The 24956-nt window shown below is 37.7% G+C and overlaps 1 protein-coding gene across 4 annotated transcripts in view; it reads right to left on the bottom strand.

The window, feature by feature from the left end:
* The window catches only part of APP (amyloid beta precursor protein), a 542079-nt gene that overhangs the window by 5793 nt on the left and 511330 nt on the right, over positions 1–24956 (bottom strand). For 2 of the 4 annotated variants that reach the window (XM_053706001.1, XM_053705999.1), the window contains 3 exons: positions 18060–18113; positions 13357–13457; positions 2982–3128 (listed from right to left, as the gene is read on the bottom strand). In XM_053706001.1, the coding sequence (XP_053561976.1) occupies positions 2982–3128; positions 13357–13457; positions 18060–18113 (302 nt within the window). The remainder of the gene's footprint in view (positions 1–2981; positions 3129–13356; positions 13458–18059; positions 18114–24956) is intronic. The other 2 variants (XM_053706002.1, XM_053706000.1) reach the window with 1 other exon arrangement.

The raw sequence follows: 24956 nt of genomic DNA, 5'->3' as shown, positions 1-24956 counted from the left end.
ACATGCATCAGAGATAGTACATCAAGCAAACACATTTACTAACATGCATCAGAGATAGTACATCAAACAGACACATTCACTAACATGCATCAGAGATAGTACATCAAACAGACACATTTACTAACATGCTATAGAGATAGTACACCAAGTTTACTATGTCTCAAAAGTAAAGGAAATAATAACAATCTTGATTAACTGTGACAACGGAAGAATTACAGTACACCAAGCATACACATTCACTAACATGCATCAGAGATAGTACATCAAACAGACACATTTACTAACATGCATCAGAGATAGTACATCAAGCAGACACATTTACTAACATGCATCAGAGATAGTACATCAAACAGACATATTCACTAACATGCATCAGAGATAGTACATCAAGCAGACATATTCACTAACATGCATCAGAGATAGTACATCAAGCAGACATATTCACTAACATGCATCAGAGATAGTACATCAAGAAGACACATTTACTAACATGCATCAGAGATAGTACATAAAGCAGATACATTTACTAGCATGCATCATAGTACATCAAACAGACACATTTACTAACATGCATCAGAGATAGTTCATCAAGCAGACACATTCACTAACATGCATCAGAAATAGTACATCAAGCAGACACATTTACTAACATGCATTAGAGATAGTAAATGTGTCTGCTTGATGTACTATCTCTGATGCATGTTAGTAAATGTGTCTGCTTGATGTACTATCTCTGAAGCATGTTAGTAAATGTGTCTGCTTGATGTACTAACATGCATCAGAGATAGAACATCAAGCAGACAAATTAAAAAATATGCATCAGATACAGTACATCAAGCAGACAAATTCACTAACGCATCAGAGATAGTACATCAAACAGACACATTTACTAACATGCATCAGAGATAGTACATCAAACAGACACATTTACTAACATGCATCAGAGATAGTACATCAAACAGACATATTTACTAACATGCATCAGAGATAGTACATCAAGCAGACACATTTACTAACATGCATCAGAGATAGTACACCAAGCAGACACATTTAATAACATGCATCAGAGATAGTACATCAAGCAAACACGTTCACTAACATGCATCAGAGATAGTGCGTCAAGCAGACACGTTCACTAACATGCATCAGAGATAGTACATCAAGCAGACACATTCATTAACATGCATCAGAGATAGTACATCAAGCAGACACATTCACTAACATGCATCAGAGATAGTACATCAAGCAGACACATTTATTAACATGCATCAGAGATAGTACATCAAGCAGACACATTTACTAACATGCATCAGAGATAGTACATCAAGCAGACACATTCACTAACATGCATCAGAAATAGTACATCAAGCAGACACATTTACTAACATGCATCAGAGATAGTACATCAAGCAGACACATTCAAAAACATGCATCAGATACAGTACATCAAGCAGACACATTCACTAACATGCATCAGAGATAGTACATCAAGCAGACACATTCAAAAACATGCATCAGATACAGTACATCAAGCAGACACATTCACTAACATGCATCAGAGATAGTACATCAAGCAGACACATTCAAAAACATGCATCAGATACAGTACATCAAGCAGACACATTCACTAACATGCATCAGAGATAGTACATCAAGTAGACACATTCACTAACATGCATCAGATACAGCACATCAAGCAGACACATTCACTAATCTGTATCAGATACAGCACATCAAGCAGACACATTCACTAATCTGTATCAGATACAGCACATAAAGCAGACACATTCACTAATCTGTATCAGATACAGCACATCAAGCAGACACATTCACTAATATGTATGAGAGAGAGCACATCAAGCAGACACATTCCCTTACATGTATCAGGTACAGAACATCAAGCAGACACATTCACTAACAAGCATTAGATACACAACATAAAGCAGACACATTCACTAATGCATTAGATACACAGCATAAATCAGACACATTCACTAACATGTATCAGACAGCACATCAAGCGGACACATTCCCTAACATGCATCAGATACAGCACATCAAGCAGACACATTCACTAATCTGTATCAGATACAGCACATCAAGCAGACACATTCACTAATCTGTATCAGATACAGCACATCAAGCAGACACATTCACTAATCTGTATCAGATACAGCACATCAAGCAGACACATTCACTAATCTGTATCAGATACAGCACATCAAGCAGACACATTCACTAATCTGTATCAGAGAGAGCACATCAAGCAGACACATTCCCTTATATGTATCAGGTACAGAACATCAAGCAGACACACAACATAAAGCAGACACATTCACTAATGCATTAGATACACAACATAAATCAGACAAATTCACTAACATGTATCAGACAGCACATCAAGCGGACACATTCACTAACATGCATCTAATACAGCACATCAAGCAGACACATTCACTAATCTGTATCAGATACATTCACTAACACGCATTTGATAAACAACATCAAGTAGACACATTCACTAACGCATTAGATACACAACATAAAGCAGACACATTCACTAATGCATTAGATACACAACATAAAGCAGACACATTCACTAATGCATTAGATATAGATCATCAAGCAGACACATTCACGAATATGTATCAGAGACAGCACATCAAGCAGACATTCCCTAAAGTGTATGAGAGACAGCACATCAAGCAGGCACATTCATTAACACACCTCAGATACAGCACATCAAGCGGACACATTCAATAATATGTAACCGAGACCGCACATCAGACAGACACATTCACTAATATGTATAAGAGACAGCACATCAAGCAGACATATTCCCTAATATGTAATAGAGACAGCATATAAAGCTGGAGCATTTGCTAGTATGCAGAGACAGCAAATAAAACAGGAACATTTACTAATTAAAGTAGGTGTTGCATTTTTATTATAAATCTGCAACTGTTGTAAATATTCCTTACCTCAACCACACCATGATGAATAGATGTGTACTGCTTCTTCTTCAACATCACTAAAGTGATTACGATTACTGTTGCTATGACAACACCTCCAACCATTAGGCCAATGATGGCTCCTTTGTTTGAGCCCACATCCTCTGCAAAGAATACCTAAGGACCGAAGGGTCAGATGTTACTTTATAACCATAAAAACTACTTTCTACATACACCTATGCAAACACAAAAACGTACATAATACAAATTTACTTATAATATGAACTTTCACTAGAAATTGTTTTCTGTCAGAATCTCAGAAACTTCAGATGAAATATTTATTTTCTGCTAAGCAGTAAACGGCACAATTTTCTTACTTTAAATGGGCATAAAAATCATTATTTTCCATTTGCTTATGTTATCAAATATACTTGACATCCTTTATTGAAAGCACATTTTCTTTTTGCAATTGCGTGTCCATTTAGCGTTGCAAATAGAAAATAAAATTATTTTGCTAGTTATAAGTATTATAAATAATTTTATAAATATATAATCTGTTTATACAGATAAATAAATTAAAAATGATAAAACACTAACAAAGCAACGTTCTGATACAAATAGCTAATGTCTGCATCGCTGAACAAATGCTGCATGACTGTAAAGCATTCAACATTTGCTTTGACATACAAATGTTAACATTTTAATACTGAAAATAACATTCAAATATTTGCACAGTAACATTCAAATGTTGACTCTCAGACTTCAAAGTTAGTCTACAGGAAGCAACAAATTAAAATGGTATATTGGATTGGTAATCAACACAGAAAAAAAATTGTGTTCTACTCTTCATATGTTAACAAGAGCAGAACAAAAGTAGGTGTGACAGAACACACCAAAGTAGTGCCAGTCCTATAAATGGTTAATAGCAATCTAATATAAAAAACACAATCAATACTAGATGATAGATGTTATCATAGAGTGATAAAAGCACTTAAATTGTATATTGCACAACAATTTATTAAGTATATAAAATATATATAAGTCCAAGTCCAATATGTAATCAATAAAAAAAAGCAATCTAGATGAGGTTGAATACCAGACTGAATGGGAGCAAATATTACATAACTGTTCCAAAGCCCTGATAAAGTTATTAATTAAATATAGGGAGTATAAACTTGAAAAATTAAAAACGGAGATAGATGTCTTGGTGGTTAAAATACAACCCTATGAACATATACAACAGTGGCAAGAGATGAATACCAATATTCAAAAAAGAGTTGATATATTTTCTAGAGAATTAGAAGCTACTAAGGTTAAAAAATTACAGAGAGATCTGGAAGATTTTTAGGACTGATAAGGTTTTTTCATATAAAAAGAATTCAGTAGCCAATCAGGCACTCAGTAAGGAACAAGAACCTGGGAACAGTATGACACCTAATTCTGACTTGACAGGATATAAACAGAACATGCAACATCAAAATAGATCTTATAGAAAGCATAAGGTTGTAGAATACAATAGGAAGACAGCTGTAGCTAAGAATAGTAATAAAAACATCCACAATCGACAAAACATCAATTCCTATCAATATGAGCGATATGATGGTAATGTGAAACATACCACGAGACACTATTCCTCTACTGACTCTTACCAGGGGCCCCCTTTAGAAAATAGATATGCCACTTTAGAATCACAGCCACAATCACCTCACTGGCATAAACAAGGGGCGAGACCCAGATGGAGCAATTCCTATTATAGTGGGAATTGTTCACCCAGACACAACACTAACACGTTTAATAAGAATAAAAGCAAGCAAATAGACACACAACAACATAGAGAGAGCAATTCCTTCGCTGCCTCTTTTTTAGGGGTTCCCCCTTGGAGACAACAAGGGGGGGGGGAGCCACCCAAGCCTTACCCTTATACCAACCACTAAATCAAAGAAATCCAAAAAGACCCCACGAGGAGGAAGACCAAGAGGGAGTAGAGGGGGATTCAAACAGAGAAAAAAGAAACAGAGAAAGATGGAGTTAGAACAGGGGGTTAAAATTATATTCAACTTTTCCGATAAACAGTTTGATAAACATGAGCTTGAATTATTAGCTAAAGGTATGAATTTTTCGCCTACCAGCTGTCCTAATTATTTTAATTTATATATAGATTTTCAAAGATTTATTCGTAATCTTACGTTAAAAATATATTTTTTCAAACAGACAGATAATGAGTTTATTCCTTTAGAACCTGCACTTAATAATGATGATTTAGAAACTTTAGATGTTATAACAACTCTGAACAATAACACAGATTTGGGCATATTGGATATAGCATCAGAGAATCTTAATTGGCTAGATCTATCTGTATATGAGGAGAATGAGGATTTCCCTATAAAACATTGTGATCTTAAAAGAAAATCCATTTTCTATCCCCTACATACACAATCTGAGTATATAAAGATTTTTAACAAATTAGTATGCCGAAACTTGGATACTCTATCTAAGAATCCTTTATCTCATGTTTCACATATAAGAGATAATCTGTCCAAAGAGGAGAGAATTGCCTTAAAAGACTTGAGTGAGTGCACTGATGTTGTCTTTCGGGCAGCAGACAAAGGGGGAGGGATTGTTGTCCAAAATAGGAGGGACTACTTGAAGGAAGCTGACAGATTGTTATCTGATTTAACAACTTATCAAAAGCTAACTTTCAATCCTACGGAGAAATACAAAAAATAATTATTTGAATTCTTATCAACAGCAAAATCAAATGGTATTTAAATATTAATGAATACAATTACCTATATGAAGTGGCACCAAAAATAGCGTGTTTTTACCACCTACCCAAAGTCCATAAGGACCCGCTAAACCCTCCAGGTAGACCGATTGTCTCTGGGATAGGCTCTCTATGTGATAACTTATCTAAATACATTGATTTCTTCTTACAACCTGTTGTTACATATACGAGGGCCTATCTCAGAGACACAATTGATGTTATTAACAAATTTGAAGGTTTTTCTTGGGCACACAATTATATGTGGATTACTTGTGATGTATCCTCCTTGTACGAGTATTCCTCATGAGAAAGGAGTCTCTGCTATTAAAGAGATACTGGGTAAAAATAAATTTGCAGAAAAACAAATAGAATTTATAGTTGATGGAATATTCTTTATCCTGAGCCATAACTATTTTCTCTTTGAGGGCTCATACTACAGACAACATCAGGGTACTGCGATGGGGACTAATTTTGCCCCATCATACGCGAATTTGTATGTGTCCCATTTTGAAGATAGTTTGGTTTGGGATAATAATCCTTTTATTTGTAATATTGCCAAATATCATTGCTATATTGAGGACATCATTATGATTTGGCAGGGCCCGGAGAATAAAATTGCCGATTTCCTGAACCATATGAATAATAATATATACAATTTAAAATTCACTATGGAGAAATCTTCTGTGTCAATAGCATTTTTGGATTTGACTTTGTATCATGATGAACTGACCAACACAGTAGCCGTAAAAAACTTTCGTAAACCAACAGACAGAAATAGCCTGTTGCATGTCAAAAGTGGTCACCTAAGGCAGTGGAAACAGAATATTCCTCTAGGCCAGTTTCAAAGAATCAGGCGTAATTGTACAAAGATAGATATTTTAATAAGGAGTCCGAAATTCTCATGGACAAATTTAAAGAAAAGGGCTATAATACCAAGCTTTTAGAGGAGAGTAGAGAAAAAGTTAATATGATGGACAGAACCTCCCTCTTAAACAGTACCCTCAATAAAAATAGTAAAAGTGTACAAAAAGATAAAAACAACCATCCTAAGTTTGTGACACAGTACAATAATCAACATTTTAGGATCCAGAACATCCTAAAGAAACATTGGAAAGTTCTGAAATTAGATCCCATTCTTAACCAGATCCTAGGAGATAAACCCAATGAAATTTTTAAAAAGAACTAAGATATCAAGAATCATATTGCCCCTACAAAATTAAGAAACAATAAAAAGAACTCTGAATCAATTAATAAATGGTGTGGGGGGGAAGAATGGATTATATCGGATTGTGTGCTATGCCCTTTGATAGATCGTAATAGTGCTCATTTTCTAAATTTTCTAAATTTTAATAGAACCAAAAAATACTTTTGTAAAGATAGATGTACCTGCCATACAACATATGTGGTTTATCAACTGGTCTGTAAATGTGGGCTCATTTACATTGGGCGCACAAAGCGCAAAATCAAATATAGAATTAGAGAACATGTGAAAAATATAGAATCCGGCTTTGAAAATCACAGTGTTTCTCGCCACGTCAAGACCCATCATAACCAAAATCCCTCGAATCTCACTGTTAAAATTGTAGAATGGGTAAATCCTAATGTGTGGGATACCAATAGATTGCTGAGACTTAGAAAAAGAGAAACGTTCTGGATTAAAACCCTTAACTGTTTGTAACCCAATGGGTTAAATATAGAGATAGATCTACAAACTTTTCTTTAAGTTTTTAAATAAATAAATTTTACACATATTAGGCTTTTTAGAATGTATTTTTATATAGAGGTTATATCATGATTGTATTATATATGGAATTAAGGACAAGATTAACTTTTTATGAAATTATTATTTTTTTTTTTTAATTATATATTTTCGAACAAGACATTTGCATGTATTTATATATTAATGTGTTTTCTTTTACTGATTGTTTTGTTTTACATTGGTAAGCTTTCCCTCTCTTTTAATATTATATAATGTTTGATACGTTTTATATAACTATATATTTGTAGGTTCAGATCGTGCCTTGCTTATTGCCATTAGCCATTGTTAGCAACTTTTTATTGGTGGTTAACATGGGAGTGTAAACACACACCCCCTTTTAAGAGCACGGCAATACCTGAATCAATCACTCTTGAGAAAGTCCCGCTGTGATGGGACGAAACGCGTAGAGGCCTGCCCACTCCTTTTAGCCAATCATTCCTGTGAGGCCGCCCAAGTTCCGGGTCTGCAGCTAGGAACTCTGTGGTTTGTGTGCCGAGGATCGATGTTTACATTAAGTTTGTTTTTATAATATATGAAGGTGTTTGCTTGTCATCCTCACTGTGTATTATCCCTATTGTGTGCAAACGAAACACTCTGACGGACATGAACACTGTTCCACTACCAGCCTGGATTTGGTGACTGTGGAGGGATATAGAGGTATCTTTGACTGTCTGGAGTCGTCCTTGGAAATACACGCTGAGTGGCTAAGTTACTTGTGTATAAGATACACATATGATGTTTTAACTTTTATCTCTTGTGAGTTGCCATTTGTCATGTGTGACATTTATTAAATTATCTATACTCTGCATTTGAGTCTGCGCTCCTCTCCTCTATTTTTTAGATATGTTAACAAGACAAAAATTGTTCTACAGTTCTAAGGAGGGCATTACTTAAAGGGACATTAAACACTTTGTATGTATGTATTGGAATTTGGGTACTTGTAAAGCGTGGCTAATCACCCATAAGGGTCTCAAGGCGCTGCTTATTTTATCGACCTCTGAAGGATGAAAGGCTGAGTGGACCTTGCCAGGGATCAACCTGCAACCCTTGGGTTGCTACAGAGCTCAGCCACAGTGCCTTAGCATGCTGAGCTATCTGTCCGACTAAGACAGTAATTTCAAATGATAAATTGTATATATAAAAAACTGTACAATACACTTTCATTATTTATGTTTCTCCTTTTTCTTGTAATTCCATTCTGAAATTGTGAGCATTTTAGTTCCTGTTAGAAATGCAAGTGCAGAACACTGTGATATTGCCTGCACACACTAGTGACCTTTTTATAACTGTCTCTAATTAGCCACAGCAGAGAAAATAACTTCTGAAATTCCATACCTAAATAAACCTTTCTAAATTAGTAACATCCCAGCGTTGTCAAAAATAAAATTTGTATATTTTAATTTTCTAAGTACAGTAAAATCATACCATTATTATGCTTAAATAGTCCCCTGCTGCAGAGTCCGACCCGCCCTTCCAGAAAGCAGTTGTCTGTCAGTCTCCGTATTTCCACCAATAAAAGTATACACTTCCTTATTAGCCTTATCCCACTGTAGAATTCCCTCAGCATACTGGGCGCTCGCTATTTTTATTACATTGCTAATATAGGCGGTGTCACAATGGGCATTAGATTTTCTAATTGAGTGACAGCGCTTTGCGGTCTAATAGCATCTGATAGTGCAATTACACAGTGCCACTGAGAACACCGACAATTCATGCAGCCATGTATTACATATAATTAATAATCTTCACAAATGCTAAAAAGTATTTCTGGCATAATACCCAACTTATTAAAAAGGAATCATATTATGATGTGGATACTACAATTACTAAAATGTATAATAAAACAAGATAGTTTTTTTAATTAAAATTGTGCTGCATAGATGATTTTTTTTGCTAAAAAAAATAAATACAAATATTTCAGTAGATAAAAGTGTTCTAGTCTCCATAAGTTCCATGTTATTTATCCCATAGATCTGTTCACTAAAGCAATAATAAGTATTTGCAGATCCCCCTTCTCCCAAGCCTAGAAATACAAAAAAATTAGCTGCACACACAGCTAAAATGCATACTTCTATTATTTATTTTGCATCCTTCTCTTGTTATCCTTTGCTGAAAGGTTTATCTAGGTAAGCTCAGGAGCAGCAAATAACCTAGGTTCTAGCTGCTGAATGGTGGCTGCATATATATACCGACTGTCATTGGCTCACCTATGTGTTCAGTTAGAAACCAGCAGTGCATTGCTGCTCCTTCAGCAAATGATACCAAGAGAATTAAACAAATTAGATAATAGAAGTAAATGAGAAAGTTGTTTAAAATTGTATTCTCTATCTGAATCATTAACGTATTCCGTTCTGAAAACATTTTTGAAATTTGAAATATTTGATTTTCATGTACACTTTTCGAGGAGAATATGTCATGGGCTTTGTGCAATAGATTAGGGTTTTAGTGTTTTTTGATTTTTTTTTAACTGTCTTCTCCTTTGACTTCTATGGAGACTATGTGAACTCGCACGCAATTTGGCTGTTTGGATTACGCGAAATAAGCTATTTTGCAACTTGTAATACTTGCGCAACCCCAAATGCGAAAAAGCCATAACATGCGCAGTGTTTTCACAACTGATTTGCTGCATGACTTGTAGTCTTGCCCAAAATACGTACATGCAAGGTTCTTGGTGCGCTTGTGCAAAAATGTATTATTTCGATGTTATTTTTTAAAGATTTTTTTATTGGTAATAAGAAATGTGTTACAAACATTATCACTCCGTGGTATACAAAGTAAAATAAGTATCATATCTCTATCAGCCCAATCCGGCTGCTTAAATGTCCATTTTCTTTATGCAAAGTCCATTATATAAGCTTCAAATTAGAGACATAATCCGTTGTTACATATAAAATGTCACAAACATCTGTACATTCAAATCAAAAGTGGTTTAAATATTGTAAGAGTGCTATATGTGAATCATGTCTCCCTGGCCCTAGCCTACATACCACATAGGGGCAGGGAGACTGTCGGGCTCTAGTGGAAGAGGGATTGAAAGAAGGGGTGAACAGGTAATGGGTGAGAGGGGGGAGTATTGCTACATTAGCGTATGAGTGGTAATTATTAGGTATTAAATGGATTTGCTATTTTCCCAGGTATTTAGCATTAGCTCATGTATTTCAACAGCGCTGGTTCTAATGTAATGAGGTCTTTCCAGCAGTAAGAACTTGTCTACCTGTGTAAACCAATCCGTCAAAGAGGGAACTATGGAAGATTTCCAAAGTCCAGGGAATCAGAATTTTTGCACTACTAATCATTATGAGCAGCAGTTGGCGTTTGTCTTGGTTCTATTTTTTTTAGCTCTTTAGGAGGTAAACAGTAGGATCTTTGGATCTCTGGGTACTATGGTTTCTGCACATGTGGGTTATGACATCTAGCCAAAAATTTTGGAGTGTGGGACAATCCCACCAAATGTGTTGTATTGTCCCTACTTCTGAGCAGCCCCTACAACACTTTCCCATGGTTGTGGGGTATATTATCTTTAATTTTGCTGGTGTAAGGTACCATCTCACTAAAAAATTGTAGTTTGTTTCTTGAATTTGTGCTGAAGTGGAAGCTATCTTGGTGTTAATGAATATTATATTCCAAGTCTCTAGTGGGAGTTCTGTTGCTAATTCTTTCCCCCATGTTTTAGTATATTTAGGGAGGTGGTCTCCATTAGGTACAAAGAGCATTTTGTATAACGTTGATATTAGGTAGCTTGGGGTCATTAGGCATAACTTTTCAACGTTTGTAGTCGATCTAAGTAATGATTCTTTGTGTTTATGAGAGGCAATGAAATGGGCGATTTGTGCATAAGATAACCAGTTCAGGGAGGCGTCAATGTCTGAGGTCTGTGAAGAACCTCAATTTATTCTGATGGTAAAGTTGATGAAATGTGTTTTTCTCTATGTGGTGTCCTGTATACGCATAGTGTTTTGATATATTTAACTGTAAAGCTGGGTTATTTTTATATGGTGTTAATGGTGATGTTGGTGTAGATATGCGAGAGGTGGTATGAGTTGTTTTATCCCAAACACTAAAGAACTCCCAAAGTATCGGGTAGTTATCCTGCATGTTCGGTCAGCCTTTCTTTAAAGTCCATGCTATTTAGCCTGGGTTATTGGTGTGAAGTATGGATCCGTCTATTTGAATCCAGTGTTTTTGTTTGATAATTTGCACACCATTCCACTAATCTTTGCAGCATTATTGCCTGTCTATACAATGATAAGTTGGGCACGCCCAGACCACCTTTCTCCTTGGGTAAGTAAAGTGTTTGTTTATGGGTCCTAGGTTTTATCCCGTTCCATATGAAAGCTTCTATGATATTTTGCAGTTTCGTTAGGTAGTCTGATGGTAGTGGTACTGGGAGAATCTGCATTATATAGAGGATGCGAGGGAGTATGGTCATTTTTACCACACTAATTCTGCCTAACCACGAGATATTCTTACTGTTCCAATTTGAGAGATTGCTCACTAGTGTTTTTCTAAGTGTATGTAATTAGCTTGATACACAACATCTGGATCTGCTGTAAGATAGACCCCTAAATACTTCATTTTATCTTCCTGTATTTGTAGTGGGCAATTTGTCATGATCTGGGATACTGTGTTAATTTCTATTGATATGTTCAGGAATTCGGATTTATTTACATTTAGTGAAAAGTTTGATAGCCTCCGGTATTCACTGAATGATTGTAATGCATGCGGTAAAGAGGTTTCTGTGTTTGTGAGGGTAAGTAGTAGATTATCCGCGTACATAGCTAGTTTATGTTCTGTGTTATCCATAAGTATCCCAGTAATTTGCGGTTCGCCTCAAATTTTTGAAGCTAAGGTTTCCATGATTCAGATTTATTTTTTTATCAAACAAATTCCAAATATGGCTGAAGGTTGCAGGATTCAGTAGTAGTGTACACACATAAAAAAAAGTGTATGTTGCACTGTAACACTAATATAATCAGCACCAAAAATAGCCTAATGCTATCTGAAGCCATATTATTTAAAGCCATCATTTTTTAAATAAAGTTTCTTTGCTTTAATTGCTATTGTTTTTATTTTTTATCTTATCAGGACACTTAAAGTGAAAGTAAATTTTACAATCCGCAAATAACATTATGGATTCTACTACAATAATACTATGTAGTCGCTAACTTTTTTTTTTTAACTTTGTGCTGAATTTAAAAATATTTATATTTTATTTTCTGTACCTTTTGCTAGCTTCCTCTGCCCCCTGCTAGCTTCCGGCTTTAGTAGTTTTACACGTAAGAGCAGTCCCACCCGCTCTATACATATTGATCTATGCTCGCTCTCGTGAATAAATTTTTTTGTGCATGTGCAATAATACAATCTCTGCTCCGATATGTGAATCATTCAACGTGAGTACATGGGATTGCCGTTTAGAGCTTAAATGCGCATGCGGCTATCATGAACATGCATCGGTTCATGGATACATTTCTAGGATAGCCGCATGCGCATTTCAAAACGGGTGTGTCGATCTAACGCTTTTAGACGCCCATGAGGGACCAATCAATTTGTTATATAGGTATTCGTCCCTGCACAACAAAAACATTTTTTTCATGTGGGCGGAGGAAGCTTAAAACAAGAATTAGAAAGAAATCATGAATAAAAGTTTAGTTATTCTTAAATGTATTTTATAAACATACATAGGCTATATGTAACATAGCGATATACTAAAGTTTACTTTCACTTTAAATGTATTACATGAAAATGGTTTCCTATAGACTAAAAATGATCTCTAACATTTAGCTGATATTACAAGTTATTGTAAAAGCTGCATCATTAGCCTAACCACATTTATTAACAAGTATTTATGTAAACTATTTATACACAATATAAGATTTGCTTACCAATTTCTGTGGGTGCACTTCATATCCAGTATCATGTCTGTACTCTGTATCGATCTTTACTTCAGATATTTCCTCTGGTTTGATGTTAGTCAGCCCAGACCCTGGAGCAAACAGAACACACAATTATTTACTCATCTTGGCTAAAAAACTGCTTTTGAGAAAAGAAAAAGGACGCGGCCAACTAAAAGATATACTACACAGCTTAGTCTGATATAACATTATTTATATTAATGATTGTATTCATCATCACTCTGGATCATCTAACAAACGTATTGAGATGAACTGAATGCAGGAGCCAGTGGATATTCTCATACACAATATTGCTGTATTAATATAGACTTGGAGGCCCATTTATCAAGCTCCGTATGGAGCTTGTGGGCCGTGTTTCTGGCGAGTCTTCAGACTCGCCAGAAACACCAGTTATGAAGCAGCGGTCTAAAGACTGCTGCTCCATAACCCTATCCGCCTGCTCTGAGTAGGCAGACAGGAATCGCCACAATTCAACCCGATCGAGTACGATCGGGTTGATTGACACCTCAATGTTGGCGGCCCATTGGCCGCAAGTCTGCAGGGGGCGGCGTTGCACTAGCAGCTCTTGTGAGCTGCTGGTGTAATGCTGAATACGGAGAGCGTATTGCTCTCTGCATTCAGCGAGGTCTTGCGGACCTGATCCGCACTGTCGGATCAGGTCCGCAAGACCTTTGATAATTCGGCCTCAAGGTCTGAAACACGACACAACTAAAGAAAGAGGCAATTAACTTAAAAAAAACACAACCAAATGCATCTGACTCCTTAAGTAGCTCTAATCATTTCCAATACAGCTGTTCTCCCCAGCTGCTGTCACAGTCCATAAATCATGGTAAAGCCACAATTCTTCCAAATAGGGCCCTGATTTTAACCTGATCAGAATTTCCTGATCTCCCCACTTTTTTTTACATTTTTTAATATAGTTGAATCCATTAAAGAGCTGCTGACTTAAAGGGACATAAAAGTCAAAATGAAAAAAAAAACTTTATTATTCAGATAGAGCTTTTAACTTTCCAATTTAGTTAGATTTGCAACCACTGCTGCCCCTAGTGCTCAACAGTGTATAACGATGGTAAAACCATTGTCACAAAAAGTTCTCCTGTAGAGTTCAAGGACACGCTCAGGCTTCTGAGCCAATCTAGGTATTTCCTTCAACAAAGGCATAAATAAAAGACAAATTGGGTGCATAAATGCATATAAAAGAATAACCGGCAAAATACCTCTGCAGAGAAATTAAAAACATAGTAACAAGTCCGTTCCAGAGCAGCAATGCATTCCTACTCCTAAGCTGAACATAGCAGTAGATGCTCACATATGTTGCCCCTGAGTGGTTCACCTGTCCATGCTCAGCTCAAAAGTACATTTCTACTCTGCAGCTGACCAACTATGTGTTTAAACCTTTTTTTGTGTGTGTGTGTGTGTGTGGGGGGGGGTTAAAGGGACACTAAACGGATGGTTGTTACTACTAAACAGGCTATTGTTTCTCCTCCTGGGCCCACTGCTCTCTTTAAAGTAATTTTCTTATTTCAACCTATTACAAATAGGCAATGGGATAGGTTGCACTCTGTATATTTATACTGGGCGCCGCCATCTTCTAACGCATATACTGTTTCACCCGTTTCAGTGAGCGTTCACAGATCAGTGATGTTACCTGCTTTTTGACAGCTTGCACGCACAATAGAAAGCAGAAGCTTTACATTTCAGCATTATTTACACATTTTAAAAGTTACAAAGCAAATAAAAAAAACAGAATAATATAGAGTAATGCAGCCACTGCAAAAACATACAGTTCCTGTTCTGTATTGTGCGCTCTAAACTGAAGTTCACAACACAGCTTGCCAACGAGATAACAATATCACTTATGTGTTATTCTCACCAATGGTGCATCAATAAACTCCAAGATGGCGGCTCCCAGTGTGAAGACACAGCGCTTCACTAACCAGCACTTGTAAAGGGTTCAAATAACAGAACAGCAGGCATAAGAGGAAAAAATAATATCATGGCGAGTAGTAACCATACCACTGTAGTTATAACTAGCAGTTTCTGGTCCCTTTAAACACAATAGTACAAAATTCATAGATTTTAAACTGGAAAAACAATTGTGTTTATTAATATGTGACCTGAGCACGCATAAAACAATAAAAATATGCAGTGTGCAGCCAATGGTACTGAATAGAAAAGTACAAAAATGATATGCTGTGGAAAACTGTCAAAATGGCCCCTTGGAAAAGATCCAGTGGGTGTTGTAGCGCAAAAAGCCATGCCACACACAGGTGTTGAATAACGGTTTGCGAACATGATGCAAATTTACCTATAGAAAAAAAGCATTAAATACCTACAATATTACGCGAATGTCAAATGAAACGTTATTTTAGCTTTTCATATATGACATACAGCAAAAATGACGTTCCAGCTGACAGCTTCCTGCCATGATTCTTCTGTAACTTTCATTTTATTATAATACAAAAAAAAGCAAAGAAAAAATAAATAAATAAATGTAGTGAGCCTATTACCACAACAGATCAGTCAATCATTAACCTTTAGTGGGAGCAGCACTAGAAGCACTGGGCAGCATTTTTGTTAATTGTATAAACCTTAAAGTATTAATACATTTTCCAAGTCATATACGATATACATTTTAATATCTTTATTATACAATTTATAATATAAAATAATATGCACATTTAAACAATAAGCAAATACATTTACATATAATTCAAAGAAGAATGTATAATTTATGCCTATAACTCCCTAACTCGGCAGATGCAGCCTGTGATTGGCTGCTCCAGACACACACACAAACCTGACTTTGATAGTGGGCTATATTCACTAACTACTCTCTCTCAGTTCCATATATCACCACTTTAAGGTCCTATAACTCAAATAAGTAATTTTCTGTGTTACAGTTCTATTTTTTTTAATATTTGTTTTAATACAGGATACATCATAATCACGTAATTGTACAATTTAAATGTTCTGGAAAAAACTATTTATTAAAAATATATAATAATATTTATATCTCATGGTTTATATCTACCTCTTTGCTTGTAATGTTCAAACTATTTTTTATGTAAAACATTTTTTTAAACTCTGAATTTCATATAACACTATACATATAACAATATACATATAAATATAGACACACATACATATATATATATATATATATATATATATATACACACACACACACACACAATTCTAAAAACTAAATAATTGGACTACTATAGAGATAATAGTATATAAGTATTATTATGCATAGCATCATTTACTTGTACTGGTGGGTACACAAGTAGGAATACACAGTTACACTGTTTCATGGTAATTAAAAAGATATACAAAACAAAATAACCATACAGGAGGAGGAGAATTATATTATACCGAGAGATCATAGAAGCATGGGTCAGATTGTCACCGGCTGGGTGCTCTGTCCTACTGCCCCTTTAACAACTTCCCCTATCCTATTTATGTTTCAGTTTTAAGGCTGATGAATCCTGAAAAACTGGTGAAATGGACATGTGACCGAGGAAGGTGTTGCAGGTATATTTTAAGCACTTACATTTCATCTTATAAATGTCACCGTTTCTGTGAGAATATCTTTGACTGTCTGTATAGGACCTGGAGCTGCCTGATTTTTGTCAGTACATTGTTTGGAGCTTTGTTTTATTGGGAGGTGAAATCTGAATTTGGCACTATAAAGGGTAATAAAAATGGTTTACTTAAAAAAAAAAAAAGAGGATTCCTGCTATAAAAAAGGGTTGGACAAACATAGTGCATTGCTCTTTAATGAAGCACCTATGTGTAGTATTTATTTGGTATCAGTATATACTTGTATTGACTGCTCAAATATTTTCATTGTAGCACTTTGCTTTGGCTTCAAGAGGATGGACTTATTGCAAGTGAAACATTACATCTAAACATTGCGTTTGTTTAACTTTCTCCCAGGGAGGTTTGGGTTAATACGTTTAGGCAATTTATGTAAGCTTTTGTTTACTTTAACCTACCTCCCTAAGCTTCTCTGGTGTCGCATGCTTTCAAAAGGTGGATTATCAGTTTTGTATCAACAATCTTTGCAATAGTAACTAAGTTGAATCAGTGCTAAACCTCCTTAAGGGAATACAAAAGGGAAGGCTACAAATGTGTGTTATATCTGAATATTAGTTTGTGATTGGTTAGCAGGGACTCTTGTTCTGAGGGACAGGAAAAACAGATAAAAAAAAAAAAAAGTATACTCATTTGACAAAACAAAGTTGCAGTTTTCATTGCAAAATTATTCTTATATATGAAGGTTCATAATAATGTAATTTACAATTTGTGCTGAATGTCCCTTTAAGTGCTGAGCAGCAGCTGTGCCGATACAATTGTATGTAGGACTGATCACAGCAATGGGACAGGAGCAGATATAAAGTTGTAATTTAAAAAGTGAGATGCCCTTGCAGAGTTGAACTCAAGCACACCCCAAATTTTATCCTTTTTTGAGGGGAAGATGAAGTAGTGATGTCACATCAGTGACACAGTTATTAAATATATTGATGATGTTATGCTACAAAATTATACAAACACATACAAGAATAGCATACAAGGAAACTAGAATTGTACACAGAGGTCTCATATATGCACAAAATAACCAGACAAGATAACTCATGCATGACATGCACAAAGCAAGTTATATATACCTGGCCGTGTAGTCAGTCCTCTGTCTGCAGCCGGGCGCGCATCAACTGGTTCAACTTGGCACGTGCAGCAAAAAAATATAGAAAAAAATGCATAATTTGCTTAATGGATAGGGAAAAAGGGATAAAATGGTAGAGCAGTAGGAAAACATAACAGGGCGATTAACATCAGAGAGCAAAGGAAAGGCGTCAGCGCTGAAAGCAGGTGTATTGTGTTCTGCTGGTCTATTACACTGAAGCTTGCAGCTTATATCCTTTATAGCCTACGGATCATCGTCTAACGGGCATCATACAACCATAGATGATTCATACAGTTATGTGGCACAAACTCCTCAAATTTATATTTACTAATCAAATGATAAACTAGAGCACGGTAATTGCACCAAGGAGCACCATGTTTTTTAAATTGAAGAGAATATTTTGTTCCCAGTGGATTACTATGAAGATATTTTAAAATATCCAAAAGGCCCCATAGCATGTGCTCAGTTAATTGTGATTATTTATAAACGATTACATTGCCAAAATGTTTATTAAAAGGACATAAAACCAAAACGTGTGCTTTCATGAATCAAATAGAAATCCAATTTACTTCTATTATCAATTTTACTTTATTCTCTTGGTATAATTTGACAAAATGGCAACAATACACTACTAGGAGCTAGCTGAATATATAAGGTGAGTCAATCACAGAACGCATATATGCGCAGCAACCAATTACCTGCTAGCTCCCAGTAATGCACTACTGCTTCTAAGCCAATCTATGTATGCTTCCAAAGAAGGATACCCAGAGAACAAAACTATTAGATAATATAAGTAAATAGAAAAGTTGTTTAAATTGTTCTGTCTAAATCATGAAAGTTTAATTTTGACTTTACAGTCTCTTTAAGTAGCTTAAAAAGGACCTTGTACTTTAATAAATAAAAAATAAAAAACTACCAATATGACAAAAATAACATTTAAACCTGGACATTTTTATTGCCCAATGTCAATATCTGTTTACATATAATTTTAAACTAGCATACTAGTATCAGTTGTACACTTCATACTAATTCTCATTGTTTTATAGGTATTTCCTACTATTTACAATAAGCATAGGACATAAAAATCAACCAATGAGCATTAGAAGGAAGTACTAATCAGCCAATGAGCATTAGTAGGAAGTACTAATCAGCCAATGAGCATTAGTAGGGAGTACCAAACTGATGCAGCTTTATTAGTTTAAATTTAAAATGAATCCACTTTTACTTCACATATCTTTATGAAAAAAACAAAACAAAAACATAAATTATGCTTCCCAGATAATTTTCTTTCCTTCTGTATGAGGAGAGTCCATGGCTTCATTCATTACTTGTGGGAAATACAGAACCTGGCCACCAGGAGGAGGCAAAGACACCCCAGCCAAAGGCTTAAATACCTCCCCCATTTCCCTCATATCACAGTCATTCTGCCAAGTGGATAGGGTATAAAAAGGTGCCAAAGAATAAACAAAATATTTTGTTCCGCCCAACGGAGAACACGGGTGGGGCCATGGACTCTCCTCATACAGAAGGAAAAGAAATTATCTGGTAAGCATAATTTATGTTTTACTTCTTAATATGAGGAGAGTCCACAGCTTCAATCATTACTTGTGGGAAACGTATACCAAAGCTCTAGAGGACACAATGAAAACAGGAGGCTAAAAGAAAGGCATACCCTATTCTGAGGGCACCACAGTCTGCAAAACTTCTCCCAAAAGCTGCTTCAGCCGAAGCAAAAACGTCAAAGTTGTAAAAATTTAAAAAGGTATTAAAGGGACAGTCTACACTTTAGTTATCTTAAAGTCTTACCTTAGATTAAGCTGCAAATAGTGTCCTGCACCCTTTCTATATCATGCAGTAGGAATGGTAAAAACGTTATTTTAAAATGAATATTGTTTCTGGCCAGTTTGAAATGGCTCCCATGCTCCACCCACCGATGACATCAAAATCTGGGCTGCATCTATGCACTCTGCTCAGTAGCATTGCTAGTCTGTTGAATACAACTAGTGAGCCTTTTGTGATTGGAAGCAATATGCAGCCCAGATTGTGATGTAATCAGTGGGTGGAGCTTGGGAGCCATTTCAAACTGGCCAGAAACAATATTCATTTCAAAATAACTGTTTTACTGTTCCTGCTGCATGATGTAAAAAGGGGTGCAGGAGGCTATTTGCAGCTTAATCTAAGGTAAGACTTTAAGATGACTAAGGTGTAGACTGTCCCTTTAAAGGAGGACCAGGTAGCTGCCCTACAAACCTGCTCCATAGAGGTGTCATTCTTGAAGGCTCAAGATGAAGCCACAGCTCTAGTTGAATGAGCTGTAATCCTCTGAGGAGGCTTATGTCCCGCTGTCTCATATGCTAAGCAAATAATACTCCTCAACCAAAAAGGTAAGGAAGTGGAAGAGGCCTTCTGCCCTCTATGCTTCCCAGAATAGACAACAAACAAGAAAGAAGTCTGTCTAAAATCCTTCCTAGCCTGAACCACATCCAAATTATGAAGTAACCGTTCCTTAGAAGAAGAAGAATTAGGACACAAGGAAGGAACCACAATCTCCTGATTGATGTTACGATCAGAAAGGACCTTAGGAAGAAAACCCAACCCAGTACGAAGAACAGCCTTATCAGCATGAAAACCTAGGTAAGGAGGGCTCACATTGCAAGGCCGCCATCTCAGAGACTCTGAGTGCCAAAGCAATAGCCAGTAGAAAAAGAACCTTCTAAGACAGTAATTTAATGTCAACCGAATGCACAGGCTCAAACGGAGCCCTCTGCAAAACTTTAAGAACTAGATTTAAACTCCAAGGAGAAGCGGTAGTTCTAAACACAGGCCTGATTCTAGATAGAGCCTGAACAAAAGACTGCACATCAGGAAGTTCAGCGAGCCCCTTGTGCAATAACACAGATAGAGCAGAAATCTGCCCCTTTAGGGAACTAGCAGAAAGGCCCTTCTCCAAACCATCCTGAAGAAAGGAGAGAATCCTGGACACCTTGATCTTATGCCAGGGAAATCCACACTCTTTACACCAGAATAAGTAGGTCCTCCACACCTTATGATAGATGCAACCAGCTTTCTAGCTTGAATGAGTATCAATCACTCTCTCAGAAAAACCTCTCTTGGCTAGGACTAAGCGTTCAATCTCCACACAGCCTTAGAGAATCTAGATTCTGATGAACAAAAGGACCCTGTTCCAGCAGATCCCTGCGACAAGGTAACCTCCAGGGAGGAGATAAAGATATCTCCACCAGGTCCGCGAACCACATCCTTCACAGTCACGATGGAGCAATGAGAATACCCAAAGCTTGCTCCTGCTTGATGCGGGCCACTACACAAGGGAGAAGTGGTAATGGTGGAAAAATGTAAACTAGACTGAACATCCAAGGCACTGCTAATGCGTCTATCAGCTCTGCCTGAGGATCCCTAGACCGCGATCCATATCTGGGTAGCTTGGTATTGAGTCGGGACGCCATGAGATCTATCTCCGGCATCCCCATCTGTTGCAAATCTCTGCAAACACCTCGAGATGGAGAGACCATTCCCCCAGATGAAAGGATTGTCTGCTAAGAAAATCCGCTACCCAGTTGTCCACACCCGGAATGAAGATCTCTGACAGCAAGCAGTTGTGGGCCTCCGCCCATTCCAGAATCTGAGATACTTCCCTCATTGCTAGGGAGCTCCTCGTTAGCCCCTGATTGTTGATGTAAGCCACAGAGGTTATGGTGTCTGATTGGAATCTGATAAACTGGGACGAACCCAGAAGAGGCCAAGCCTTCAGAGCATTGAAGATCACTCAAAGTTCCAAAATGTTGATCGGGAGGAGAGATTCCTCTCAAGTCCACAGGCCCTGTGCCTTCCTGGCACCCTAAACAGCTCCCCATCCTGATAGACTTGCGTCTGTAGTCACAATCTCCAAGGATGGTCTCAAGAAGGATGTCCCTTGGGACAGGTGATCTGGACAGAGCCACCAAGAGAGCGATTTTCTCGACTGGTTGTCCAGAGAAATCTGTTGTGACAGATCCGAGTGGTCGCCATTCCACTGACTCAGCATGCACAGCTGAAGAGGTCTGAGAAGGAATCTGGCAAATGGAATGATTTCTATGCTGGACACCATGAGCCCAATTACCTCCATACACCGGGCCACAGAGGGTCTTAAGGAGGTCTGTAGGGCAAGACATTTGGAGGTAATTTTGCAACGTCTCTGGTCTGTAAGAAATATCCTCATGGATATGGAGTCCATTATCGTACCCAGGAATTCGACCCTGGTACTGGGAACCAGAGAACTCTTTTCTAAGTTTATCTTCCATCCATGAGATCGAAGAAGAAGTAGAAGAGCTTTTGAATGGTTCTCTACCAGCCGACAGGATGGAGCCTGAACTATGATGTTGTCCAAGTATGGCGGTACTGCTATACCTCTGGATTTCGCCACCGCGAGCAGAGCCGCAAGAACCTTCGTAAAGACTCTTGGGGAAGTAGCTAGACCAAATGGAAGTGCTGGTCCAGGAACGTGAATCTTAAGAATTTGAAGTGATCCTTGTGAATTGGAACATGAAGGTAAGCATCCTTCAAGTCTATCGTGGTCATGAACTGTCCTTCTTGAACTAGGGGCAGAATGGACCTTATAATCTCCATCTTGAACGATGGAACCAACAGGAACTTGTTTAAGCACTTTAGGTCCAGAATCGTGCGAAAACGTACCCTCCTTCTTTGGGACCACAAAAAGGTTTGCGTAGTACCCCAGACCTCTTTCTGCTAGAGGTACTGGCACAATTACTCCCAGGGAGGAGAGATCCCTCACGCACCTTAGAAAAGCTTCTTGTTTTTCTGGTCTTGAAGACAGGTTTGATAAGAGGAATCTGCCCCTGGGTGGATAGGATTTGAAACCTATCCTGTATCCCTGAGCGATGACCTCCAGAGTGCAAGGGTCTTGGACGTCCCCAAGCCAAGCTTCCAAAAAGAGAGATAGTCTGTCCCCAACACAATCCAGCGACAGATCTGAGGCCACCCCTTCATGCAGATTTTGCTTTGGCGGGCTTCTTATTCTGCTTGGATTTATTCCAAAACTGAGACGGTTTCCAAGTTCCCTTGGACTGCTCAGGCTTCGCGGAGGGCTGCTGGCGTTGGGATTTATCCGACTGAAAGGGGCGAAAATTAGGACCCTGTCCTTTAGGTTTATTCTTCTTATCCTGCGGTAGAAAGGCACCTTTGCCGCCAGTGACCATGGATATGATTGAGTCCAGGCCTGGACCAAAAAGAATCTTCCCCTTAAATGAAAGGGAAAGTAATCTAGATTTTGAAGTCATGTCCGCAGACCAAGACTTCAGCCAGAGTGCCCTACGGGCTAGAACAGAAAAACCTGATGTCTTGGCATTCAGGCGAATAATCTGCATATTCGCATCGCAGATAAAAGTATTAGCTACCCTTAAGGCCTTAATTCTTTCCTGTATCTCGTCAAGGGGACCTTCCACCTTGATTATTTTCGATAAAGAGTTGCACCAATAGGTAGCGGCTCCAGCCACCGCAGCAACCGCTGCTGCCGGCTGAAACAAATACCCAGTGTGCTGAAACATCTTTCTTAACAGAGTTTCTAGCTTCTTATCCATGGGCTGCTTAAACGAGATAGTAGTGCACTTAGCAAGTGTGGAGATAGCGCCATCCAGCTTAGGGACAGAACCCCACAACTCCAACTGAGAGTCCAGAACCGGGAGCAATTTCTTAAAGGAAGAAGAAGGGGATAAAGAAGAACCAAGTCTCTCCCATTCATTCTTAATAATATTCACCATCTTTACGGGAACCGGGAAAGTCTGTGGCACAACCCTGTCCTCATAGACCTTATCAAGTTTAGGAATAGAAGGTTCCTCTGGTAATTTAGGTTCTGGAACCTCTAAAGTAGCCAAAACTTCCTTCAACAGAAAGCGTTAGTGCTCGATCCTAAATCTAAAGTCTGGTTCCTCCGCAGCCGGAGGTTTAGAGGCAGCAGATTCTGACCCAGAAAGAGCATCCTCTGAAGTATCAGAGGTGTCTTCATCTGCGGATAATCTTGTATGAGATAAATCCAACAAGTTGGTAGATAACCCCTGGGAAGGATAGCAATATTTGACCTTTCGATTGCACTTAGCAGGGCGAGGCAAAGAACTGAAGGCCGCAGACACTGCCATTTGTAGCTATTCAGTCTGGCGGTAAGAGGGCCCCTCCCGAAGGACGAATACAGGGAACGCACCTCATGGGACGGAGACCCCTCAGAGGTGGACAGCTCAGTAGTATTAAACAACTTTGTTTTCTTAGATATAATTACTTTATCAAGGCATGTGGAACATAATTGAGCAGGCGGGTATACCATAGCCTCCTCACAATAAAAACAGGTATTAGATTTAGGTAAAGAGGAAGTACCCTCTAATGTATCAGAGTCCTCCATAGCTTGCACTTTTAATATGGACTATAGAAAAAGATAAATGGCACCTTTATACCCCCAATGGCTGGGGCACTCACCATCTCCTATGACTCAGGCCCCACAGAGAAACCAATTAGTCTCCTGTAAACCACACGGTCAGGAAGAGGAAATAAGTGTGACCCCACTCGGTCATGTGGTGCGCCATGCAGGACCGCCCCTGCTCCTGGAAAAAGCATGCCAAGCCTAATAGGTCACGCAGCTATCCAAAACCTGAATGTTCCAACATCTGCCTGAGCCTCATCTCACACATGTCGCAGCATAACATATAATAAAGCAAATTATGCATAAATCCCCCCTGTTCAATAATCCCCTTCCGGAGATATTGACCTTTGATTCCATACAGATAAAAGGAGTCACACTGTTGCGTTATCATATGTCTATAAAATGAAACAATCTTACCGGAATCTCCCCCATGAAACATACACACAGCCTCTAAAG

This window comes from Bombina bombina, chromosome 3 (assembly GCF_027579735.1).
Source record: "Bombina bombina isolate aBomBom1 chromosome 3, aBomBom1.pri, whole genome shotgun sequence".
Lineage (NCBI taxonomy): Eukaryota > Metazoa > Chordata > Amphibia > Anura > Bombinatoridae > Bombina > Bombina bombina.
The sequence above is the reverse complement of the archived record's forward strand: the minus strand, read 5'-3'. Positions and strand labels throughout refer to the sequence as shown.